Source organism: Desmodus rotundus, chromosome 7 (assembly GCF_022682495.2).
Source record: "Desmodus rotundus isolate HL8 chromosome 7, HLdesRot8A.1, whole genome shotgun sequence".
Taxonomy (NCBI): Eukaryota; Metazoa; Chordata; class Mammalia; order Chiroptera; family Phyllostomidae; genus Desmodus; species Desmodus rotundus.
Window position 1 is genome coordinate 126,509,844 of NC_071393.1, and position 19,013 is coordinate 126,528,856.

The following is a 19,013-nucleotide window of genomic DNA, read 5'->3' on the forward strand; positions in this document are numbered from 1 at the left end:
TAGTTAATATTATCCTCACAGAAAGAAGTCAGAGCTCTTTAGTTACAAAGTCAAATTAAAATAATAACAATAAGAAGAAAAACTCTAGGAAAGAGTTGTGGTAAATTTTATTTTTAATATGAAAATTAAATCCCACTCTAAAGAATTCTTTACTCCTTATTTCCTAGAATACAAAACATATGCATAGATTTTTTTAAAAAGTGGACTTATCTAACTTTAAAGCCAAACAAAGGTCAAACCTCTTTGGCCTGTTACAGTTTTTCAAAGGACCTACCTGGCCTGTTGCCACGTAGTCTTTCAAAGGATGAATAGCCAGGCAGAGGATATCATCATCATGACCCAGGTAAAAGCGCTGTGTGTTCTGCTGTCGATTATAAATGACACCCACCGCGGCCACGTGGTACACAATTTCACCAATTTGAGTATAAAACAGATTACTCCGACAGTCATAACCTCTGTAACTAAATATAGAAAACATATATAATATGAACTTTGGCCTTTCACCTGATAAATATGGACGATATAGAGGAGAAGCAGGTACCTTTGGGGTCATTCAATGTCTAGTTTTACAAGATACTAAGCCATTAAAACAAAATACAAAATCTCAAATCACATAAGCTTTTATGAATTGCTCTCATTACAAAGAGCTGAATCCAAGCTACCCTACTGAATGAAGAAAATCAAGGTGCGTATAAAGGTATGGAGCACCCTACCATTCGCATCTAAGCACAGTACTAAATCTATACACTATAAAACAGAAACAGGTGCTTCTTGTAAGTGAAAGGGCACGGAAAAGAACATATATTTGTACTTGTCTGTATATGCATAAGAATTTCTGGAAGGAACAGTGATTACTCTTGGTGCAGGGGAAATGATGGCTGGAGGGCAGAGGTGGGGACAGGGCTTTAAAGGGTGGCCTTTTAAACACACTGCTGAACTATGCGAATGTAAGACACAGTCCAAAAATACGTTTAAACAATAATTTAAAAATATTGTACTCATCCAGGAAAAAGTAGCCAAATCTTCTAAAAATGATGACTACAATTCCATTTATAGCAACCTTTCTTTGTACTTCAAATAAAACCAATTCATATAACATAACTGCATAGAAATACCACCTATTAATACTGGAGAAAAAAATACTTTTGCTAAATAAATCCTTTCTGAAATTCTTGAAAGCATTATTACCCAGGTAAGAAAAGATCACTGGGTGAGGAGAAAAAATTGTCAGACTGGAGAATCTGTTGTCCCAGGGTGATATGGGAGAACTGTATTGCCAAAAGTTCCAAGACAATCCAGAAACTCTATTTTACTGAAATTAAAATACGAAGGCAAAATGAATACACAATATCATTCCAAATTAGACAAACTTGTATTTAGAGGAGATGATAATCCCTTACATTTTATGTATTCATTTGTTTAAAGACAAGCAATCCAATTCTACAAATATAAAACTTTCATATGACAAACTAATTTTTAATTTAATTAACATCTATATAGTGCTTAGCACGCACCAGAAAATATTCTAAGTCACCACGACTATCTACTAATTTACTCCTCATCAGAACGCTGTAACGTAGGTTCTGTTATTTCCATTGACAGATGGGAAACAGAGGCACTGACGGGTTGCGTGACTTGCTCAAAATCACACAGCTAATAAACGTAAGGCAAAACACAAACATGGAAAAGAAAAGCACGTGTTTCACACCCATGAACGAAGTGTAATCGAATACTGTTTTCCGGAGCCCGCTCTCTTCTTTTAGAAGCGTCACTTTTTTGTTTCCCTTTGTATTGTTCTTTAAGCTGAGGTAGATCTTCTTTGTAAACCTTTAAATGATGTAGAGATGTTTTTAGAATACATATTAACAAAGGTTTCCACAGATTCCTAATATAACTTTCAGACATTGTGTTTACTAATGATCACTAAAGTTTTAACTGTCTTCAGTAGGAAAGTACTTCATGAAGTTTACTTCCTTGGACAGAACAAACTAATTTACATTTGCATTTTCTATGTATCACACTGACAAATATGTATTTCGTGTTCCATGATATTTTTGTACTTCTTAAGAGAGTATTTTAAATGGAATATAAATAGGAGTGTACTGTGACAAAAAGCTATGGACAAATAGAATACAGGCACACTTAGTATACCAAACACTTACTATCAAAGAACATTTCACAAAAGTGTACTTTAATTCAAAGCGGGAAATGAATGGCCACGTGTTTCTTAGAAAATTAAAAACCACAAAAGATAATAGATGAGTAAACAGCAGGGAGAAAGATGAAGAAGAAACTAGATTTTTTTCAGGGAAACATCATGTGATAATAAAAATTACCTGCCGGCGGTAAGTGAGCTGGGTCTCCTGTTCAATTTCAGAATCCAGTTCTGGAACATCAGACAGATCTGAATCTGATTCATCACTGTTAGAGTCAACCAGGCTCTCTGCGATTTTACAACATGAAACATTATTTGTTTAAAGATCCACTTTCAAAGCAGTGCCGTAAAATTAATTATTAAGAGCCGACTGTGCCAACTGACATGGAGACACGCCATAAAACAATCAAATGAAATTGCCTAGTCAAGCGACAGAGGTGTCACTGAGCTGCACCACCGATCATCTTCCTCTCCTCCCACTGCAAACTCAACAGCTCCTCTCCATCCCTCCACCGGCTCCCCAACGACCGCTACAGCAAATTATATGTCTGCACACATGTGAGTGAGTATAACCTATAATTAACATGAAAAATAGCTAGAAAATACTATGACTAATAGATGAATTAACATAATTTTCTTTGTCAAAAAACCCATATACGAAACCTAGATACTCGTCTTCCATCAAATACAGTAAATGTCTGCTCTGTTAATGTAACTGTTTGTTCATTCATCATTTGATGAATTAAAACTCAACCAAAAGTGACATCTGACTTTAAACATACAGACCTGATGTTTTAACGTAAAATTTCCACTAAGAAACTATACAGTTCACTTACGAGGCTAGACTACATTTCAACAGTAAAATTTTATTTGGGGGTTACTGAAGAGTTATTTGACAGAGAAATGATTTAGGGGACGCGCACCATGACTCACCTTGGGGCGCTATGTGAAGAGCATCTTTCAGTTTTCTTTCAGGAATGAATTTCCACTGGAAGACAGAGTGATCTGCTCCTCCAATAGAAATAACCCACTGATAATCATGTGACCATCTGACATTAGTTACATGAGCCGAATGGCCAATGTATTTTTTAAATTTGGCCCCTATAACAAAAAATATACTTTAAGTTCATACACAAATGCCAGCACACAAAAATACCACCTCAACAAACAATTCCTACACATGAACCAATGCATCCTGCTTCCACTATCTCAATCATGATCAAGGGGAAAACGTTAATTCAAAAATTTGTTGGAGAAACAAATGAATGAGTCCACATCGATGGATGTAAATTTTTGTTCCACTGACTCACAATATAATTTAAGAGGAACCACAAGGCTGTGAGGGAGGCCATGGTCTTACTGCTTTGAAAAAAGCCTGGGGGACCAACTGGTTTCTTATTAAGATATTTGAGTGCTTCGGTTGGAGGTCTTTGTTAAGTGACATTCCACCAGTCTCCTCCACCCCCCACTAGTCTCAGCACCAGGAGCCACAGGATCCTTTTAAAACTTTAGTCATCAACAAAATACTAGCACACTTAATACAGCAACATATAAAAAGGACTACGCAACGTGACCAAATGGGATTCATGCCAGGAAAGCAATGGTTGATTCGACAGACAAAAATCAATGCAATATGCCATATTAATCAAAATCAAATACACCCAGTGGTTGTCTCAACAACCGTCCTTTACAGTCGTTTTAAGATCTCTACAGTTTGTATAATGCCTTCAATATGCGTTTGCCTGATGTTTCTTCTTGATTAGATTCAGATGTGTTTTGGGCATAGGTGATGTGTTCTTTTGAGTACACTGCTTTAAGGGGTACCATTCCTTTTTTTTTTAATATCTTATTTATTTATTTTCAGAGAGAGGGGAAGGGAGGGAGAAAGAGAGGGAGAGAAACATCAATGTGTGGTTGCCTCTCACGTGCCTCCCACTGGGGAGCTGGCCTGCAACCCAGGCATGTGCCCTGACTGGGAATTGAACCAGCAACCCTTTGGTTTGCAGACCAGCACTTAATCCACTCTGAGCCACACCAGCCAGGGCTAAGGGGTACCATTCTATCACTAACCATGTTAGGCTGTATCATCTGGTTAAGGTGGTATGCACCAGACTTTGTCAATTGCAAAGGAATTGTTTTACTTCATGGTTTTTTTTTAAATCGGTGTGATAGCAAGCATTTCCGTAGTTCCAAGTTCAGAATACATTCTCCATGTTCTGCTTAGATAAACCTGATATTTGGCAACATATACACATCCCCGTTAAAGTACGCTGGATATATAATATTTGGCCTAATTTTGATAACATTTTTAAAGTTTTATATTAAGTTATAGAAAGCCTGCATGTCAGGATGACAAAGCTCCCTCTGTCAAAATCTGGAGAAAAACTCACCTTGGCCATGAATTTAGGGATAGCCATCTTAATCTAAGCATAAAAGATTTGACCAAAACTCATCTAAAATTACAATTTACTGAGGCTTAAGAGTAATGCTATTATTTTAGACACATCAATATTTTTTGTAGCTTAATAGAAGTCGGTAACTTTCTAGATGGGTAACTTGCCACAGTTCACCAAGCAAAGTCCGATAAGGTAAGATTTAGTCCCATCCCTCATCTATAAGAAGGAGTCACTTGCCTGCCAAGAGAACTCTGGCTACTGCTTCCTTCGATGGGGCCCTTTAAGGACTCTTCGACATTCAGAGAGTCTTTAAGAGGTAAAGTCAAAAAGTCCAGCAAATTAAACTCTAAGTTTTTAAGATGCACTAATTTCGCTATATTTAGGGCAAATGAAGAAGCATGATCTGAGCATCTACTCTAGCTGACTACATTGGGTGACAGTCCCAAGAGAGGTGTAAACTGTTCCGTAAGTCCCTTCCAAACTGTTTTCTCTGTGACTTTGCAAAGATCAATCCTTCTGAAAGAACTCAAGCAGCTCCACAAGAAAGTTGTGGAGTAAGACTAAGGGAAGCCAGTTATTCCTAATCAAAGAGATTGTGTTAATAACTATTTAATAACCAGCACTGCTTATCTAACCATGATAAATGGTATCTTCCACTATCCCATCTCTCATAAAAGTGACCCTGCCTCACCAGGACCAAACATACCTTCCTACACGCTTCCAGAATTCCCTGTAATTACCCGCCTTGTGATTATACTTACCATCCTGAAGTGTAATAGCCTATTTACTGGTTAACTCCTCTCATAACTGTAAGATCCTTGAGGATGGGGGTGTTACTCTTGTTTGCTATACATCCCTATGCCTGGGACACTGCAAGCATTGATTAGGTATTTGAAGAGGGAAAGACAGGAAAGCAAAGGAGAGAGACCACATTCCCCCTTTACTCTGCCTGTACACGTGGCCTGAAATGCTAGATTGCAGAGGACTGAAGAACAGTAATGAAGGAAACTGAGAGCACGAACACGACCCCAACCCTGGTAACTAACAAAGGAGACAGAAGGAAGATGCAAAGATATGAGAGCTGAGATCAGGAGACCAGAGCTGGAGTGTCAGCCTGACTGTCAGCAGAGGAGCTCGAGCAGACCCTTAGTTCCCTAGGGCTCCACCTCCACTTCAACCTAAATGGATCATAAGCTCTCAGAGTCCCTTCACTATGAAAACTCTGACCTATGACAGAAAATGACAAAATATTTAAGGCCTAAACAGTATGTTATCAATTGACTAGTATCTCAGAGAAAACATTTACCAATGCAAGCTGAAAGGGTCAGAAGCCTTCCTAATTTAAATAAGAGAATGATAATTCTTGTAGGATAAAGCAGTATACTAAAATATTAAGGTTTTGATGATCTCATTTATTTTCTTACTTGTTTTAGGGTATATTTTAACACAAGTTAATATGAGATAAAGCTCTTCAATCAATTGTACCAATATGAAAAAACATGTTTCCCATTTACTATGTTTTAATGTCCTTAAAACTTCTAGATATAATTCTTCCTCCCCAGGTATCTTTCTGACCCTACTAAAAGAGTTTCAGTAACACAACTTAATGTATTAAATAATATATATCTTCATAACCAACCCAAAAGACAGTTTTCTAGTAACACTGTTAAGTTTATGCAAGTATGTAAAGTCAGTAAACACAGAATCTTAAAATACTTCTATTAATCCTTTAAATAGGCAGTAGGACAGCCTAGCTTCTGTTCTAATTATCCACCCATACTCTCACGGTGACTCACAAGTGCCTAGAAATAAAAACCCTTACCATAAAATAAATTTCTAATACAAAGGAATAAAAGAGAAACAGTTTATACTTTCATCACTGAAGCAGTGACTGAACAAGACGGATTTTCCTAGACTCTGGAAGAATATTCCCACAGCAACTCAGAAGACTACTACACATTTTATAAATGATATAAGCCCTGGCTGGTGGGACGCAGTGGATTGAGCAACTGGCCTGTGAACCAAAGGGCTGTCGGTTCCATTCCCAGTCACGGCACATGCCTGGACTATAGGCAAGGTCCCCAACTGGGGGCATATGAGAGGCAACCACACACTGATATCTCTCCTTCTCTTTCTCCTTCCCTTCCCCTCTGTCTGAACAAAAATAAGTAAAATCTTAAAAAATAAATAAATAAAATAACCATGCAATAAAAACAGTCTTCCCTGTTGCAAAAGACAAAAATTGTCAATAAAACCCATTTGCTTCACTAAGAAAACTCAGAAAATGAAAGTACTTTTGGTTTTACATAGAGGTCAGTATGTGAAACAGTGACAAGCAGTGTCCAAGATTAAAATCATCACTGTTAATCTTACTGAATCTCACACCTTCTAACGGGGCAAGTAGCAACTCGAGTCACAACACGATGTGTGCCCTGTGCCTGGGGACTCTCGTGTGCTGTCTACGTATGCGGTGGGATCCAGAGGTGGGGTACTTTAATCACTAGAGGCTGAGCGAGCCTTGTTTAACTCACTTAGCGTTACTCACCGATGCACTTTCACACGCACCTAGGGAGCTAACACCGCACAGGTAGGGATCAGCCACATGGCGGGAAAACTGGGTCCTTAAGTCTGCCACCAATGGACTGCTTCTTTGAATAAAACTATTTCGGCTGTTTCCATAATCACCTTTTACTGAACTGCATTTTAACATTTGCCCAAAGCTTTTATCAACGACCATTCGAAAATTACTACTGCATCTATGCAGGTGTTGATGCTCTATGAATACCCTCACTGCCCCTAACCTAAAGCGCCATACTAGAGGAGAGAGCTCTTTGAAAACTAAATCTCTGCAGAAATGGTGATTTCCCTGAGTAGCAAGTATGGTTTTTAAAAAATTAGCTAAAATTAAAATTATTTTGTGCCCTGCTTTATTTTATTTTTGGTTTCCAGGAAGCTCAGATTTGATTGTGAGGTTTGATCACTGTTGTTTCCTTTTTCTAGTTTTAACACTCTGGTATTCCCCCGGTACTAATTCTCTATTCATGCAATTATTTTAGAACTTATGGACCTGTTATGAGCTGACTCAAATACTTCGTGTAACAAAGCATGAAATAAAGGACTAGTAGACCATTTTATTTATTCCCCAGAACTATTAACAGAATGAATGATATCATCATTTTAGAACAGATCCAAGAAAAAGAGGTTGATACATAAAATGTGTAGAAAAATAGCCCCTTAAATCTAAAAAACAAAATAAATGAACACACAGAACAGAAACAGACTCACAGATATTGAGATCAGACTGGCAGCTGCCAGAGGGGAAGGGGGTTCAGGGGCTGGTGAAACGGTGAAGGGGTTAAGAAGTGCAAATTGGTAGTCACAGGATATTCGGGGGGATGTAAAGGACAGCACAGGAAATACTGTCAGTAACACTGTAATAACTCTGTACCGTGCCAGGTGGGTACCTGAAATATCAGGGGGACCACCCTGTAAAGTACATGATTGTCTACCCACTATGCTGCACACCTGAAACTAATATAAAGTAATACTAAGCGTAAACTGTAACTGAAAATTTTTTAAATGACTCAATAAATGATGCCTTCAAAAGTTAAAAAAAAGAAAATAACCCCTTATATTTTCTTAACCCCATGGTTATAGAAAATAAATAAATGTTAAACATATATTCAGGATTTAAGCAAAAACACAATTCTCACATGTGAAAACAACCAACAAATGAATAGATTCCAAACTATGACCGGAACTTGTACAGCTCACTACTTCATCAGAATTATTGAGAAGGGACATTAGAGAAATATCACCTAAAAGGTGTATGTTCAACAAGTTAAATAATTGAAGACAACAAACCATAAGGAAAGTATTACTATCATTGCACAGTCTGACTATATGAAGTGGGGAGAAAAATGATTCTTTAAAAAGAAAGAGGTAAAATCTTAGTCCAGAATAATTTATGAATTCAGAAACAACTGTCTAATAAAAAGTTCATGTCAAAAATATAAATGTAACATGACAATTTTTTACTTAGCAAAATAAAAGTAGCTAATTCTGTTCATTTTCATGAAACTCTTTACCAAATAATCAATACATATATTTTCAAAAATATAAAACCTTTATCTCAAGACTAATTTTTGCAAGAACTTAGCTCCTTTATAAATAGTACTTTGAAAGAAAAGTACCTTTTCTTAAACAAGGATATCGAAATAATTTTACAACTCCATAGTCGTCAGCTGTAACTAAAACTTGGCCAATATAGTTTCCATCTACTGAATTTATATCATTGACATCTGAATACTTGGGCCAAATTCCATTTACTTCAAGGCCTGAAACACATGTCCATGAAGCCCAGTGAACACCTTTTATTTCTTCTTTATTTGTCACTTCTTTTCCTCCTAAAAATAAATCAGTCTTAATTTAATAAGTTATTCATTTGGTTTTTACTGAAGTATAAATTGTACTGCCAACATGGTAAACCCCCAAATTTAAATAGCTTCCTACTCCAGTTAAAATGGAATACATGAATAGGTAGGTAAATATGGTAAGGAGGGAAGAAAATTAAATGCTAGAAATTTTTTAAAAACCACAGTTACACTGATTCAGAGACACACAAAGATGTGATTATGATGTAGCTTAGTAGGTTCACCATGTGCTGAATAAAACTGAACCCTATTAAAATCAGGCTACAGATTAGTCACAACAGGGTAAGTTAGAAGAAAAAGTAAAAGCTATAGGCAAGTGGCAAGTGAAGTATTAAAAAAGAAACCTAAGAAGATATGTGGTCGACAAAAAGAGAACTTTTGAAAAGGACTGAGAAGGAAAGACAAGTGAGAAGTTATACATTTACATTAGGTAACAGGACTTCAGAGTTGATTCAATCTTTGATACATACAGATTGTTAATAAAATACTTTTAAGGAAATGTATTAATTTATGTATCTACTCTTATCAAATAAAATTATTAGAAAACAGTGACTAAATTCACTAAGAATCATTCCAAATAAAGTACTAAGAATATTTTGCTCTGGTTTTATTCTTTCTAAATCTTTGATGAAAACTTTCTCAAATTTAATTTGTTAGCTGTACTATTAATATTTGCAAAGTTTATTTGGGATAACCACAAAAACCCTAACACCTTATGGTCAGATATTTGTAGCAATTATATTTAATTAGTTCCGCCCATAAAAATGGCATTTTTGACTTTCTAACACATACATACAAGGACTTTACCATACACTACTCACATGATATGGAATTCAACATAAAGAAGGTTTTAGATCCTCTAAGCAAAGAAGTTTTAATTAAGACCTAAAAGGACTTCAATATAACAGGGCAGCCTTATAGAAAAAATCACAGTGCCCAAAATATTAGCTCAGATCTTCACTGATTTCCTGTTATCAAATATAACTTACTCGGCTTCTAGCGAAATCCTAAAATATTTTATAGGCACTAAAAATCTGTAAATTATAAATAATGTACTAGAACCTTTTACCTGGCATCCTATAGAAAAGTCTTCTACCATCTCCATCATTTGTCTGTAGACATCTGCTGTCGGAGGACCAGTCCAGGTGAGTGATGAAACTAAGGGATCCCACACATTCCCCGATTTTTTTATAACGCTGAGCTACTCCATAAATATCAACTGAGCCGTCATTGCATCCAACAGCAAGGTAAGTTCCATCTGGTGAGTATTTTAACTCATGAATTGCTTCCTTCCTATCTTTAATATGTACGACTTCTGTCATATCTCTGTAAAGAAAAAGAAATAGACCATATGAAAAAGTCACTACAGAATTAATTAAAATTCCAAATGTGTCCAAAATGACTGTGAGGCTATATCAAGTATTTATAAACCATAAAACAAATATAAATGAGACAAGTAGCATTAATTAAGAAATAATTATTTTTGCTGAACAGAAATATAGGAATATGTGCTGGAAATAGGGGAAAATGCTAAATTTCAGTTCCTACATTATTTCAAGTAGTTTAGAGATTCAGACTAAAATTTATGGAGCCATACAATATAGGAAATAAGTCTAAAATACTGAGTTTATGAAAAATGCTTCATTATTAACACCACAATTTTCAAAAAAAAGTATTTATAATGAGCCAAATACGCAAAATCACATTGAGGGGGAAGAAAAGGAAGAAATGATTTGTATTATTTCGGTAACACATTTGAATATATATCTTTATATAATTACAACTAGTTATTTTTATTTCAACCTCTTTGACCTTTTTTAACAGAATGCAAATTCTTCCCAATTAGGCACATGTCGACAACTGAATTTAAATATTTGTTCAATGATGCCTTGTAACTGAGTTTCCAAAATAATACAAGTATTATAAATAGCCACAAAAATGGACACACTTAGTTTAACACCAGTAAGTTTCCAAAGTTGTGGAGTTGGTGGGGAGGGGAGAAGACAGAGGTAGCCAGGGAAAAAGGGCAGGATGAAGCAAGAATTCCTACTTTCAATTAATGCCAGGGTCTTTTTTTTCCCATATAAATTTTGCATTATCAATGTGAAAAATTCCAAGTAGACGATTTCAAAACAGAAGAGTGAATGGACATTTTTATAATTTTTAAAGTTTCTAAATGGACTATTGAAAGCGATCAACCTCAAATTTCTTCCAGTAACACTAAGTGCTTACTTTGTTTTACACACATAAAACATGAACCCATCTTCTGTGAGGGATGGATACAAAGGAATTATACTTTATAACTGGTCAGATGTGGTGAGTGCTCAAAAGATACATGTGAAGTTCTATAGGAAATACTGAAAAAAGGGTTAAAGACTAGATTAAAGGCAGGTGGGCACTAGGAAGAGTGATAGATATGTTAAGTGTAAAAGCTGAGGAGTTGCCTGGGTATGAGAGAGGAGGGAAGGTCTTCCAGGAAGAAGACGCAGCATGAGCGAAGCATGCAGGCAATTGGCACAGAGTAGACATATAACGTGGACACAAGAATAAACAGGAAAGGTAGCAATTGTTGGGGTTAAAGAGAGATCAAATAAACTCCCAGAGTTTGGGCTTTACCGTGGTGTTAATCATGTAAAGACAGAGATGAGCTAGCCCTTTAGCTAGAGGAAGGATGAGATTACCCAGGGACAAAATACAAAGTGGGGAAAAAGGAAAAGCAGAAAGCCCAGGTCTGAGCTTGGAGGCATTCCAGTATTTATTGGGTAGGCAGAAGATAATTAGCCTACAAAAAAACGGAGCCAGAAAAGTAGGCTGAGGAAAGCAAAGAGAATTAATACCCAAAGCCAGGAAAGAGAATGTTGTGAGAAGGAGTAAGTGGTTAAGGGAGTCAAATACTGCTGAGAATTTTAGAAGAGAACTGAAAAATGTCTCCTGTCTTCAGTAACAGGATACTTATTAGTGAGGGTTTTTCAATGGAAGATGAAGGCAAAAAACTGTATTGGAATGGGGATGAAAGCTGATAATTGGAAGAAAAGAGAGTAAATTAGGAAGTTTTTCGAGACTTTTACTGTGAAAGAGGGAAAATGTGACATAACTGGAGAAGGACTTAAATCTTAGGTAGGAATTTTAAGATAAAACTTACTTGAACATTTTTTCTGGGGGGGAAGAGAGACAAAAAAAATTTGATGTCAAAAATAGACATATACAGAGAGTTACTTTTGTAAAATCAGGAAACAACTTTTGAAACTTATTATTCCCAAGAAAATGGGATAAAATATAAATAGGTTGAAAAAATTTTTTAAACGTGTGTGATTAGTTAGGGAAACCTATCCCAAACCTTTTAAGTTAGATATAACACGGTAGTGAAACTGTCGAGAAGAGACAAACGGCCAGCCACTGGTAGAATCTCAAATGGCAACGTTGATGTTTTTACAACTAGCCTACCCTGAGCCCCGCAGGAAACCTCACTCCATCTCCAGCACACTTCATTACCTGCTGCTTCTCAATCTCTTCCATGGAAGCCTCCCTAACTACTCACAGGATGAATGAATGAATGAATGAATGTCTCCAAGGAGCTTGATGTTGATAATGCAGCTCACCACAAATCAGTTTCGTGTGTCTGTCTTCTAATTTGACTCCGTGATATTAGTGTTTCATTTACTATAAACTTGTTAACATTTTTTACCACAAGGAAAAGAGATGGTCTGGGAAGTTATGTGACTTTGCCCTGACACATCACCTTGTACCCAAATTTAACCACCGGTGTGTTAAATTCTCATCTATTTTGTGTCCCTCCACTTGCAACATAACCTTTCCTGCAGGGGTACTTTATTGCTGCTATACTTAAGAACCAGCTTTGTGTTAAGCAACCTCAGGAGAAATAGTGACCAGGTAAATTTAGAAGGACTGAGACTATTTTGTGAGTTAGAATTTTGTGGTTGAACTACAAAGGCATTTGACAGTCGTCATAACTATTCCAATAATCCTGTCAGCAATTTTGGACTAAGTTGCTAAAATATGGACTTATTATACGTAACAACTAGCCAAGTTCTTGCAAACAATAATTAAAAGGCTAAGTCTTGAAAAAAATAGTGACTTTTAATGCAACAAGCTATATGATGGAGCTCTTATGTGTTTCATACGTACATGAAATTCCTGGTTTCAACACAAATGTACTTGATGCCACTAAATTTCACACTTTTAAAAATGGTTAAAATTTTATCACAATAAAATTAATTTAAGGGAAAAACCGCAGCAGATCTCACTCTAAAATCTTGTCCCAGAAAGAGGAGTCAGCCTCTATAGAAACTAAGAAGTATAAGAGAACATGATGTGTCTGAAAAAGCAAAAGATATTGAAAGAAAGAGCTTGAGGTAGAAATAAATAGGCTGGAGAGATGGGCACTACAGGCTATGTTAATTAAGAATTGTGAACTTTACCCTAAGGACAGTATAAGGCTTTTATCATCCTTTAGAAAGAGGAGGGATGAAAATGAAAGTGTTTTAAAAGGCATCACTATAGCAAGGGAGTGAAAAAGGTTTTGAGGAAAATAAACTGAGAGGTAAGGAGACCAGCTGAGATGCTATCCCACCAATCCAGTTAGGAGATGGCAGAAGCCTACACAAGAGTACAACTGTGAGCACAGAAGGAAGTAGATTAATTTCAGAGCAATTTAGGAAGTAGACACTTCAGAACTCTGTGATTAACTAGACAAAGGAGGCAATGTAAAGAAATGAATTAATGGTTTCTGGATTGGACAATTGGGTGGATGGTCCCACCATTCACTAAACTAGGAAAGAAAGATTTTATAAGTACTTATCCTTGGAAGACATGTGGATGTACACCAATTTTTTTTAATTTTTAAAATTGATTTGAAAAAGAGAAAGAGACAGGAAGGGGAGAGAGCGAGGGAGGGAAGGGGGGAAGGAAGAGAGAGAGAGAGAAACAACCACTAGTGATCCACTCATCCATGCATTCATTGGTTGACTCCTGCATGTGCCCCCCCCCCCCGGGGATGGGACAGGAAACCCTGGTGTAGTGGGGTGATGCTCCAACCAGCTGAGCTACCTGGTCAGGGCTATAGCAAATGTTTTAATGCCTGTATAAAATTCAGTTGAATGTACTGTATTATAATTCAACACTAGATGTTAATTGCTTTAACAAATTTTTCAAACTTTTGCAATGACCCAAAGGAAGAAAAGTAGGATTTTTTCCCCAAAATATAAAGCTACACACAACAAAATTAATGACCCATTTTTAAAGCCTCAGTGTCCCTCCACCCTAACCCCTTCAATGGCAGAGGATCATTACTGAAAATCAATACCTACCAAGGGAAGTCAGGACCCAACAAACTTAAAGTTCAAATTTTAGCCATAATCTACTAAGCATTCTTAATCACTAAACTAGGGTTTCCGAATTAATGTAATTTTCTGTCAAAGCCATTTTTATAAATATATTTCCATATTTAATAAAAACTAATATACATGTTAATAAAAAAGAAAGTGGGTAAAAGCAATGATTATATCATCTCACTTAGAAAAATCACTGTTTCTGTTTCTACCCTAATACCATACCTTACTCTAAGTACAGTGAACGAGCCATCCTTCATTCCAAGGGCAAGATGGATTCCATCTACATTTACAGCTGCACAACGAATCGGTTCTTCCATATTACACCTTGCTATTAATGCATGATCTACTAGGCTCCATATCCTGTAACATTTAATTAAAATAAAAGAATGGTTAACTAGTGTATGCTTAAAAAATGATAAGACTCTGAAAAGATTTGGTTAAAATAATCTCATTTTAAGATAAATCTAGATTTTTAAATGTATGCTTCGTGGCAAAGAATTCTTTTTTTTTAATTTTTATTTGATTTTACAGAGAGGAGTGGGGAGAGAGAGGGAGAGACATCGCTGTCGTTCCACTTATTTATATACTCATTGGTTGTCTCTGGTATGTGCCCTAACCAGGGATCAAACCTGCAACCTTGGCACATCTGCATAATGCTCCAACCAACTACCTACCCGGCCAGGGCCAAGGAATTCTTACCTGTGAGAACAGAAACACTGTTCATACTTAGTATGGCAATGGTTGACAGAACAATGTAATGACACTAATTTTTAACTTTTTCCTATCATTCACCTTAGGTAGATGATTTCTACCCTGATCAAAGGGGAGATCCAGATGTAGTACAGTGGAATATGGCATATACTACGTATATAGTCCTTTGAATTAAGACTGCAAATTCAGAGTCTGTTTCAGACTCTGATGTTAAACATTAAACATCTACAACAAAAAGGTGAAAATACCCATTGTTTGAAAATTAATATTATACTTCCGAATAACCTAAAACTAATGAAAACTAGTTAATATTTTCAAGTAAGCTATAACAAAACTGTTCATATCAAATCTTCTGGGATATAGCTGAAAAAGTACTTAGGGAGAACTCTGCAGGCATTATAAAATCAAGCTGACAACTTAATGAACAGGCAAAGATCAGTAAAACTACACTGATTCTTAACCATTTTTAAGGCACTATTTTTTTTGTTTGTTTGTTTCATTTTCCTTTTTGTTTTTAAAGCCTCTGAGTTCTATGGCATCCAGGAAGCATCAGAGAGACAGAAACGCCGTGTCTGTACACGCTGTAAAGCAACACCTAGAGGCACACCACCAATGAATGCCCCAGCAGCTCCACCAGCCCGACTGTGCCTGCCTGGCCTCGGCCGCACCTGTGGGCTCAGACGGGCTTTGAGGCGCTGGTCTCCTGCAGCTAAGCAGCACTGAGTGCAGACACAAGAAGCCCCCACAATGGGCACAGTCATGTGGCTGCCCTGGCTCCAGGGGGAGGTGTGGCAGGAGCCTGGCAGCAGAGCCCCATAGCACCACTTCAAGAAAATGGCTTTTGGGTAGAGGGAGACAAGCCACACTTTATGACACTAACAGGGTGAGTGGGCTGGACCACGTGGGTGGCGGAGGCCTGCAGGTCACACTACTCGTTTCAGCAGACACGGCAAAGTGGGGAGGAGAGCACAGGGCAGGTGGCCACATAGCAACATCTTCCAAAAAAACTATTGTGTATGTTGCTGTCTTATAGGAAAAATGATTTTGTATATTGTTTTTATATCCAAGAAAATTGGCTAAGTTCTTTTTAATTCTTTTAAGATTTTATTTATTTATTTTTAGAAAGGAAAAAGAGAGAGAGAGAAACATCAATGTGTGGTTGCCTCTCACATGCCCCCTACTAGGGACCTGGCCCGCAACCCAGGCATGTACCCGGACTGGGAATCGAACCAGCAACCCTTTGGTTCGCAGGGCAGCAGCACTCAACCCACTGAGCCACACCAGCCAGGGCAAGTTTTAATTTTAGTAATTTCTCTGTGTCTTCCTTTCAGTGTTACATATACAGTCATACAACTTGCAAATGACAGTTGTTTCTTCTCTTCCAATCCAAGTATCTATGTATCTCTTTACATGTAAACATACACATATCACATATAAATAGTATTTGGCCGTACTGTGCTGACAAAACTTCTAGTGTGTAGCTGAATATAGTAGTGAAAAACAGAATGGTGAAAGTGGAAATCATAGTCTTCTTCCTGATTTCTAAGGAAAATTTTTCATGTTTTAATGTTTACTGAAGACTTTCTATGCTCTCTCACAGGGGTCAGCAAACCACAGCCTGTGGGCCCAACTGGGCCTCCTGCCTGTTTTTCAACCATCTGCAAGCTAAGAGTGGTTTTTATATTTTATTAAAACAATAACATTTTGACACATGAGAGAATTCATGGAACCCAAATACATAAACCGAGCTTTACGGCCACACAGCCGCATTTGTCTGTGAGCGTATTGTCTATAGCTGCTTTTACGCTGCGGAGGCACAGCTGAGTCACTCAGTGAAAAACAGGAGGCAGACAGAGTGTGACACTGACATCACTTTGCATTGTTCCTTCGGCACACTAGATTTCAGTGACACACTGATATAACTTTATAGAATTTTGAGTGCCACCTGTGTTATATGGGGACATTTTATTAGGTTCTAGTACATACCTATCATGCCAAAAGAAAAAAAAAAAACAAGAAAAGTACATTTTGAATACTGTATCTTTTAAAGCACAGCAGAAATGAAATTACAGTTATTAAATGAGATGGTAAAGCCTTGTGCTCAGCATGCAATGACACTTTCTCTGTCCTAAAAGAATACAAATAGGCATTATCACCAGACTAAGCACTCGTCACAATATTTTCAACTCACAGGAAAGCAATGGTCAGAAAAATTAGGAAATTTAACACAAAGTATCTCATTGCAGCAGAATTTCTTTAAAATTTAAAAATTAAAATGAAGTTTCAACAAAAGTAAGTTTCTGGGTGGCTCATTTGTTAGCCAAGCGAACAAGGCTGTTTATTAGTAAAGGATTAACTAAGTTATTTTGAATTTCAGCAACTGAAGAAATATGTTCAAAGAAACTAAAATTTAAGACTATTAGCCTTTCGGTGAGAACAGCTGCTCAAAGAGCTGAGAGTACTGGGAACAACACCAACAGCTGATTAAAAAACAAGGCAAATAATTTTGAGTGGTTGGTTCTTCTTGAATCTTGATGAGTCAACAGATGTTATGGATAGTACTCAGTTGTTTATTTGAGGTGTCAATGCCAAGTTTGCAGTGAAGAACAAATGGCTTCTATGAATAGTCTGTGTGGAAAAACTACAGGCTAGAATATTTTCAAAGACATCAATGAGAAAGCACTAATCTAATACCAGGTAAAGTGAAATCAAATTGTGGTAAAAATATGTATGGGGAAAATGCCTCAGGCTAGTTTATAAAGCCTGTGAAAATGTAAGGTGTGGACCTTAACTTAAACAGACAGCCAGATGTTTCTCCAGGAAAATGGGTTTATTTGGAAAGAATTGCAACTGGGGATGTATGGTCTAATGGCAAACCACACAGAAGTCCAGACAAACAAGGGAAAGGGAACTCTTTAACAGAGAAGTTGGAGGAGTTATTAAAAAGAGTTCATCCTATCGGCCTCTGTGACCATAGGGCATGAGAGCTCCCCCTTCTGGCCTCCTGACTTCATTTTAAATGAGGTTTCTGTTGACTAATTTTTTTCTTAAAGATTGTATTTATTTATTTATTTAGAGGGGAAGGGAGGGGGAAAGAAGGAAGGAAAGATCAATGTGTGGTTGCCTCTCTTGTGGCCCCCACTGGGGACCTGGCCTGCAACCTAGGCATGTGCCCAGACTGGAATCGAACTAGTGACTCTTTGGTTCATAGCCCATGCTCAATCCACTGAGCTACACCAGCCAGGGCTCTGTTGACTAATTTTTATAAAGCCTGTGAATTCACTGCATTATTCTTATGTAGGTATTCTACTAAAAAAATATTAAATCATGTTTTTGAATCAACAGTGTTAACTGTGAGCTTCAATAGCTCTTGTGGATTTAATCTCTGTCAGTTCTGAATTTTTGACAGTAATGGAAGTTAAAAATTCTAACTTGCCATACTAAAAAGCAGTTCAATGGCTTAGCAGTAGTAAAGTTTTTTTTAAATATTTTGCTCTCACAGTCAAGAATAAAATTTTTCTGAACCATAGCTGCCCTCAACAACTATTATTAAGCACTGAACAGCTTTGGAAATTAGCTTTTGCTACAGACTTGATACTGTTTCTTTTCTTAATGAATTCAATCTAAAATTATAAGGCAAAAGCAGCCCTTTTATGTGCAACTAGTATTGTGATAAAATTACCTGGACAACAATCAATGCTATTTGAATAACAACATCAAGCTGCTTTATACACTTCCTGCGCTAGCAAAACTTGAAGCAAGAAACAAGATTTCCATTCCCACACACATTTGCAAGGGATATATTTTCAGAGCCTGATCTATAATTCTAGCTGGGTGTATTGGACTGCCTTCCGTGGGTGGGCCCCAAGTCCTAACTTCTCTGGCCCCCTGCCCCTGGAGAGAGTCATAAACAAAGCCCAAGTCTGTTCAACGGAAGAAAAATGCCGTCGGGGCAAAAGTGACTCTG

General features: G+C 37.1%; 1 protein-coding gene across 3 annotated transcripts in view; it reads right to left on the reverse strand.

Annotated features, from left to right (window-relative positions):
- EML5 (EMAP like 5) overlaps positions 1 to 19,013 on the reverse strand; it is a 115,491-nt gene that overhangs the window by 65,961 nt on the left and 30,517 nt on the right. For 2 of the 3 annotated variants that reach the window (XM_053929020.2, XM_053929019.2), the window contains exons 8-14: positions 14,558 to 14,695; positions 10,054 to 10,310; positions 8,745 to 8,957; positions 3,089 to 3,256; positions 2,337 to 2,443; positions 1,709 to 1,827; positions 275 to 461 (exon numbers count right to left, since the gene is read on the reverse strand). In XM_053929020.2, coding sequence (XP_053784995.1) covers positions 275 to 461; positions 1,709 to 1,827; positions 2,337 to 2,443; positions 3,089 to 3,256; positions 8,745 to 8,957; positions 10,054 to 10,310; positions 14,558 to 14,695 — 1,189 coding nt within the window. Of the gene's footprint in view, positions 1 to 270; positions 462 to 1,708; positions 1,828 to 2,336; positions 2,444 to 3,088; positions 3,257 to 8,744; positions 8,958 to 10,053; positions 10,311 to 14,557; positions 14,696 to 19,013 lie in introns of all 3 variants that reach the window. The other variant, XM_053929018.2, reaches the window with a different exon arrangement.